Here is a 7,195-nt window from a genome sequence, read left to right as displayed (position 1 = left end):
AAGGCAGGTGGATTTGCACCCCAGCACTGAAGCATCACTCACACCTCCGCCCAGCCCATCTCCCCAATTCTCAGGCCCGATTCCATGCTTCCCACAGCAACGTGACAGCCACTCACACTGCCCAGATGTGCCCAGCCATGCCGTCCCCAGCACTCTTGTCTTCCTGGCCCTCAATATCAATTACGTAGAAGATGTAAGACTGGGGTGTGGCAGTGGGGGGTGGTCACCTTCCCACAGCCAGCGTCACCAGTGGAACCTTGATTTGGTTTGGGTCTTGGGTGACCGAGTTGCCCAGCCCTGGGGACTGAGTTGTGGTAATTGCTTTCCTTTTGACCCATGATTGGTTTGCGGGGGGGTGGCAAGTGGCCCAGACGTGGCCAAAGAGGTGCCAAAGAAAATCTGCTGGGGGATTCTGGGAAAGGGTTTCCTCTCTGATGAAAAGGCAGCTTGTGGGCAAAGTTCTGCCGCTTCTTTCCTGCCTTGGGAGTCACCAAGTGATGACACAATTCCTGCAGCCATCCTTATGGAACACAGGGGACAGGGGGAGAGAGGGAAGGGAGAGCATCACAGGGATGCCAACCCATAGCCCTGTCATTGCTGAGTCACTGAACCAGCCATCTACTTCGGATGTCTTGATGTGAAAAAAAAAAAAAAAAAAAGACTCCTTAAAGAAGTCAGGACCGGTACCCCTGTGGCTTGCAGCTGAAAGCTCTTGATAGAGGGGAAGCGTGCTTGAAGCCCTGCATCAGGGGAGACCATGAAGGGACACCTAGGCGTTCACCCTGTCTCCAGGTAGGACACTGTCTAACCCAACCTGGGCATATGTGCAGCTGAGCTCTCCCAGACAGGAAACTCATAAACTTCCTGTCTCTTCCTCTTCCATCAGCATCGTTCCAGGATGACTCACCTCCTTGGAGCTGGAGGGCCTTGGGGCCACCTCCACAGGACCCTTCCTCCAGTCCATCACTCAAACCCCTTCCTTTGGTATAGGGGGGATGGTCAAGAGAGGGAGCTTTGGAGTCTTACTGTGTACTCCTAGGTGAGTTACTTAACCTCTCTGTGCCTCAGCTCTTCATCTGTCATGGGGAGAGCGCCCAGCTCACAAAGTAATTGTGAGGATAATAAGGATGAAATGTCAAGTGCATCTGACACTGCGTCGTGGGTCCCCAAGACCATCCTCAAGTTCAGTGATTCACTAGAACTATTCACAGACTAAGAAAGCCGGTTTTGCACATGATCATGGTTTGTTACAGCTAAAGGATTCAGATTAAGATCAGCAAAGGTAAAACAAACACAGCACCAGGTCCCCAGGAGGGGCCGGGCACAGGATTCCGGTTGTCCTTTCCCAGTGGCGTTCTACGGACAGTGCTTAATCTCCCCAGCAATGACGTGTGACAACACATACGAAGTACTGTGAGCCGGGAGGCTCACCTGAGTCTTGGTGACCAGGGTTTTATTGGTGTCTCTCCCTAGGCGGGGAGCACTCCTCTGTGGCCGACCTTAGCTACTCAGTCTCCAGCCCCTCCAAAGGTCAAACTGATACAGCTTGGCCCAGAGTCCCCAACATAAATCAGACATTGTTAGCATCAGCTACCTGGCGTTGTCCAAAGCCCCAGGTAAACAAAGACACTTTTATCAGGCAGCACATTACAAGGGCTTAGAGGTTATCTCCCAGGAGCCGGTCAGGGGCCAGACCTCTCTTTGAAACGTGCAAGATTTGAACATCCCACATCTGCTGAGTCAACCCTTTACTGCACAGACGCATAGGAAGCACCCAATGTAATTTCTGTTTCTTACAGAGGGCTGAAATCTGCCTCCCACTAGCATCCACCCTTTGTCGCTACTGCTACGCTATAGAACTACATGGCTTCAGTCTAACCCTTTTCCTAATTGTTAGGAGGGGGACCGCTATTTCCTCGTCCTGTTTATTTAGGGAGGGGCCTCCACCCAAGCAGTGTTCCCGGCTCTCCTCCCCCTCCCCTATTCCTCTCAGGAAAGGGAAATAACTTTCCAAATTGGTGGATCTGGTAGAGAGGTCAGCTCCTACCCAGCTCTCCCCCTCCTCTCTCTTGAGCCGTCTCTGTATAGAGAGGTCACACAATCTGGCTGACAGAGGCAGCTGCCCACCACTGCAGGCATCAGGGTCAGGGCTGAGGTCTTAGCCAGCCCACAGGCTCACAGGGTCTAAACCACCTTCTCAGCTTTATCAGGAATAAAGGTGGTGTCTTGTCTCCATTTGCTTGGCCCCTGTGCCTACTCTTCAACTGAATCTTAATGCAGTCAGGGACAAGAGAGGTGACATTTACTAGCCCACCAAGCCCGGACTCAATCAGGCCTTCCTGTGTTTGGAAGGGCATGACCAGATGTCCCCTCAAACTTCTTCAGTCAAGGTCCCCCGGTCCTTCAATCATGCCCCCTCCTCAGGGTTGCCTGAGGCCACTCCAGGCTGTGTAGGACCCCCTAAAACTCTGGGCCGGATCTCAACACAGACGCTCCAGGTGTGGCCTGGTGGGCACCAGCCACGGGCAGCATGCCTCTCTCCATCTCTTCTCGGAATTCCCACTGTCACTTCTGAGCAACCTGAGTGTCCGCTGAACATGTGGGAGACAGATCCTTTTACACAGGAATTAGCATTAGGTTCACCTTCCTCTGCATAGGGCGGCTGATTGTTTAAACCTCTTCTTTTAGTTGGCCAACCAAGTTCTCCTTCTCAGATACCTTTATAAAAACACACAAGCGCCTCCCCTACAAGGCTGAAGGGTACAGGATCCCCCCGCCCCCACATACACACCACCAAAACAATCCTCTCTCCCAGCGCTTGCCTCATCAATTTCGGTACACTCGTATGTTATCTATTTAAGAAGTACTTAACTTCCAAAAAGAATGTATTGTGGTTAAGAACACAGCCTCTGACGGCAGGCATTCCTAGGTTCAAATCTCAACTCTACTATTTATCAGCTGTGTGACCTTGGGTGACTCACTTAGCCTCTCTGAGCTTTGGTTTCCTCAGGATCCTAAAGCAAACGTTATAATAGTGCCTGCCTTCAAAACGCCCAGCTTGGTGCCTAGATTATATCATAGCTTGATAACTATAAACTAATAGTAGTAATCGTCATATTACTGTATTCACACTGTCATTACCAGTTCAGCTAAACCTTCCAAAGTAGGAACTACCTAAAGTTAGAACAGGGAGGCAGCCTGTCAGGATAGGTGGCTGACAGTTGGATGTGGGGACAATGGGCCACAGAGTCCTTTTGTGACGTTCAGCCTGGGCGTTCCAGATGTTTGGATCATGTTTGGAGAGATTCCAAGAAAGAAAGAGGGTTTGGCTGGGACCGAGCCAGACTATCAGAGGGTATGGCCCAGGCTGCACGTCCCGAGCCGCAAGGGCAGAGGCTGGACTCTGCTCAGGTGCTGACTCTCACCTCCAGGCACCTCGCCTCTGCTGTTTAGAGGGATGGCGTGGGGACATTGCCTGATAAGTGGCTGGGCGCCCTAACAATTCCTATTCCATGGGAAGGATGTGAACATCAGCTTCACCGCTTTATAGCCCCACCTACAGGTGCTGCCTCATTGGTGCACTAAGCTCGAACGACTCCACCCATCAGAGCCCTAATAGCGCTGTGGATCTGACCGGCCGGTCTGCAGACCAAACGGAGAGGACGTAGAAGTGGGCAAAGGCAGCCAAGAAAAGTGAGATGTGACAGTTTAACAGTGCAAGCAGGCAGAAAAGCCAACTGGGCGAGGATCAGAGCTATGAAAGTAATTTTTTACTTTTGAGGCCATTGAGTCCTTGGGCGGATGATCGACCCCTCTCGGCAGCCCGTCGATGAAGTAACAAGTCGTGAGAGCCTGGAGTCATTAAAAGAAGGTAAATCTGCTCAACACAGTCAGTTTAAGAAGGTTTAAAAAAAAACATGTTATCTATTTGGGCAATTGCACCATTACAATCAGGAAAACAGTTACAGGGGAAAGTTAGAGGATGTCGTTAAAAGCCTTAGAGTTGGGGCGCCTCCTTCTTGGGTGATGCTGGATAAACGGAGTTTCACCGAAAGAACATGGTGGGGGGGGGGTCTTTTTGCATCTCAGCAAGGCGTTATTTAAGTGAAAGGAAAGCAATGGAAATGGGGGAGGGGGAGCAAGTGGATAGGGACCCAGGGTGTGTCCTTCCATCTAAAAGAATCTTCCACTTGGCTGCTTGGCTAGGAACCTGGCTTCCGCTCGAGGGGCCTCAGTCCGCCTGGATCTTCCCGGGGATGCCCAGCGCCTCGCAGCTCCGGCCCAGCAGCAGGCACTCCAGCCGCTTGCAGTGCTCCCGGAGCTGCTTCTCGCGGGGCAGCAGGAAGGTGAGGACTTTGTTCCGCACGACGCCGCGGTCCTCCTCCTCCCTCAGCCTCTGCTTCACGCGGGCCGCCTGCTCCTCCTGCTGCGCCAGGGCCCCGTTCATCTCGCAGAAGGCGTCTTCCAGGTAGTGGATGGCCTTCAGCGCCTCCTTCTTAAAGTCCTCCAGCTCCCGCTGCACCCCGGCCACCTTCTGCTGCAGGATCTCCAGGTCGGCTGGCGGCAGGAGGCAGGAGGGCCATGACTGGGGCAAGGAGAAGTCTCCAGACTGGAGGCCGCTCTCCACCATCTTCTTCCCTTGTAAGGTGTTCACCTTCATGAGGATGGACCCAGCCTGATAGAGAGGTTCCATAGTGTCTCCTCCGTTTGGACAAAGAGAGGGAGATAAGAGACCAGCCAGCTCAGTGAATTTGGTTTTTGGCCAGAGACACAATCATCTGGAGTGGAGAAACCCCACATATTGTGACATCAGGGCCCCTCCAGCCAACCAGGAGGAGAGCCACAATCCATTCATTTGCATATTGTAGCCTCCTTGGTGGGTTTTCCTGGGTTTGTCTGCTCATCTGCCCAAGAAGTATTTAGTCGTGCCTCCTGAGATGTGGGTTCTCATCAATTCATTGCCCTTCCAGAACCACAGCTCAATCTCTCCTTGTCCTGGGAGACACACCGAGGCCCAGAGCAAGGCAGGCCAGGCCAGACTCCCTGGCTGCCAAGTCTGGGCGGTCCCCCCGACACAGCAAGGGGCCTGGATGGTCTCAGAATGGTCTCCGGGCTTTAGTACCTCACCAGTGAAACAAGGACATTGTAAGAGAGGATGCCGAATCTCACTTTTAGCTCTCAAATGCTATTAAAAAAAAAAGTAATTTCTAATTCCCAATTCATACTCTGATAACGATGCCAGAATTCTAGATAATCTTAGAAGTTGCAAGAAACGTACTCAGGTTTTGGTGTATGGTCCATAGTGGAGTTGACAGTATGTGCAGGATAAAATCGGGCCGCTCATTCATATATTCAGCAAGCATGATTACTGAGTGCTCGCTGTGCACGAGGATCAGGGAACAAGTTGTGAAGCAGGTGCACGGTCCCCCTCTTCCTGCCTGGCCAGATCGTACTTGAATGCTGACAAAGATGAGAAAACACATGTGGAAGGATGCACCTGCCACTGCTCACCCATTCACTGCAAGAAAGGAAACTCTCTAGCTAACCTATGTTTGGTTTCGTCAAGAACTCCCCTCCAACTTGCAGATCTCAGCTCCGGTCGCCCAAAGCTGGACTAGTTATCATTTCTCTCAAAGTGGTTCCTGTTCCAGTGTTGCCATCAGACTGATGACACCACCCCGGAGTAGCACCCATGTCTGTACCCAGGTGAGAAACCTGGGCCCTCCACAGCCAAGTGCCCCTGAGTCCTGTTGGCCGCACAGTTCGCAAGTGCTGTAGCATCCAACCGCCTGGATGGGGGTCTCAGCTCCACCACCTGCAGGCTTTGTCTCTTTGGTGGATTGCCTCAATTTCCTGATCTGTAAAGTGGAAATACTAATTCAGTGGTGTGCAGGTTGAGGGGCAGCTCTCTGGGAGGGGAAAAAAAAAAACAAACAGGAAAAAGCTCTGCTTTATAACTGTGGCTGATTTCCATACTGTAAAGACTCCCACCACAGCTGATCGAGAGCCACCAACGTGCCGTGTCTGGGAAGAGATGCGCACAGTCAGCCTTCATGGGCCCGTGCGAGCGAGCGGACTCCCTCACCACAGGACCCAGGAGGGGGGCCGCTGCCTTCCCCAGAAGGCAGATCATCCCATCTAGAATGCCTGGCAGTAGGCATGGAGGCATTGGAGAGGGCATTTTGCAGGGAGGTTCATGGCTAAACCAAGGTTGAATTTTGAGTCTTAAGTTGGGACAGCAAGTCTACTTACTGAGACACAATATTTGGTGGAAAGAGCACTGTTCTAGGAGTCAGGAGATCTGGAGTCTGGAGTTGCTGTGTGACCACAGGTCAGTCATCTCCTCTCTCTGAACTCATTTCCTCTGCTGTAATGTGATAGGATATCATGTAAAGTCTGATGCTCTAAGATCCACATAGTCCTTCCTTTAAACGTCTCTGGAGGCTCTTACTGCCTCCCCCCACATTTTGTGACTTAAGACCTTGTCCTTCCCGGTCCTCGATGGCACAGTAAATCCCATGAGGACAGGGACTGTGCACTTCTCATTCTCTGTCCCCTGCCTGGTGCCCTGCATATAATGGCACTCAGAAAACTGATTGAAATAGATTTTCTTTTCGTAGGTGGCCATCAAATCCTGCAGCTCCCCTGGTTTCCCTCTGACATGATGACACCTACTGGTCTTAGCAGAAACAGCACCCTCCTTATTCCCGACCTAAGATCCGGATGGGGATGTAAATAGCCTGCGGGCTGCCGGTGCATTAATGGTGGGGTGTGGGGAGGTCGGGCACATAGTAGGTCCTCAATAAATATTTCTTGAACCAGCAAGAGGAAGAATATGTGTCTGTCTTGGATTTCTGTTATCCTTTGAGTGTTTTTCTGTTTCTCCCTCTCTCTCTCTCTGACTTTGATTCTCTGCCTCTTTGTCTCTGTCTCCCACAGGAAATGGTAGAAGCCACAACCAGTGCTGTGACAAAAAAGTAGCAACAGTTAAGAAAGGATGGCAATTTTTCAATTTCCCAGATGCTTCCTTGGGAATTCTCAGTTTAATTCTCTGCAGAGCCAGCTGGGGAGGACCATGTTTCCACGTGAGCCTTGCAAAGGTCAAGAGCACGTGAGTGCTCTGTCAACAGAAGACAGGGGCCCCCTGAACCTTCGGGGGGGTTCTCCATGTGCACGTGCTCTGCCGGCTCTCCTC

The 7,195-nt window shown here is 51.7% G+C and overlaps 1 protein-coding gene across 1 annotated transcript; it reads right to left on the bottom strand.

Annotated features, from left to right (window-relative positions):
* Positions 1–4,210: 4,210 nt before the first annotated feature.
* Positions 4,211–6,563, bottom strand: CCDC182 (coiled-coil domain containing 182). The gene has a single exon (XM_032498437.1). The coding sequence runs from the start codon at positions 4,691–4,693 to the stop codon at positions 4,232–4,234; it is 462 nt and encodes a 153-aa protein (XP_032354328.1). The 5' UTR covers positions 4,694–6,563; the 3' UTR covers positions 4,211–4,231.
* Between the last annotated feature and the right edge of the window lie 632 nt (positions 6,564–7,195).

This window comes from Camelus ferus, chromosome 16, assembly GCF_009834535.1.
Source record: "Camelus ferus isolate YT-003-E chromosome 16, BCGSAC_Cfer_1.0, whole genome shotgun sequence".
Lineage (NCBI taxonomy): Eukaryota > Metazoa > Chordata > Mammalia > Artiodactyla > Camelidae > Camelus > Camelus ferus.
This window is presented reverse-complemented; position numbering and strand designations above follow the sequence as displayed.

Bases quoted from the DNA above. Each gene is read 5' to 3' on its own strand.
- CCDC182 (XM_032498437.1), bottom strand. From the start codon at position 4,693: ATGGAACCTCTCTATCAGGCTGGGTCCATCCTCATGAAGGTGAACACC.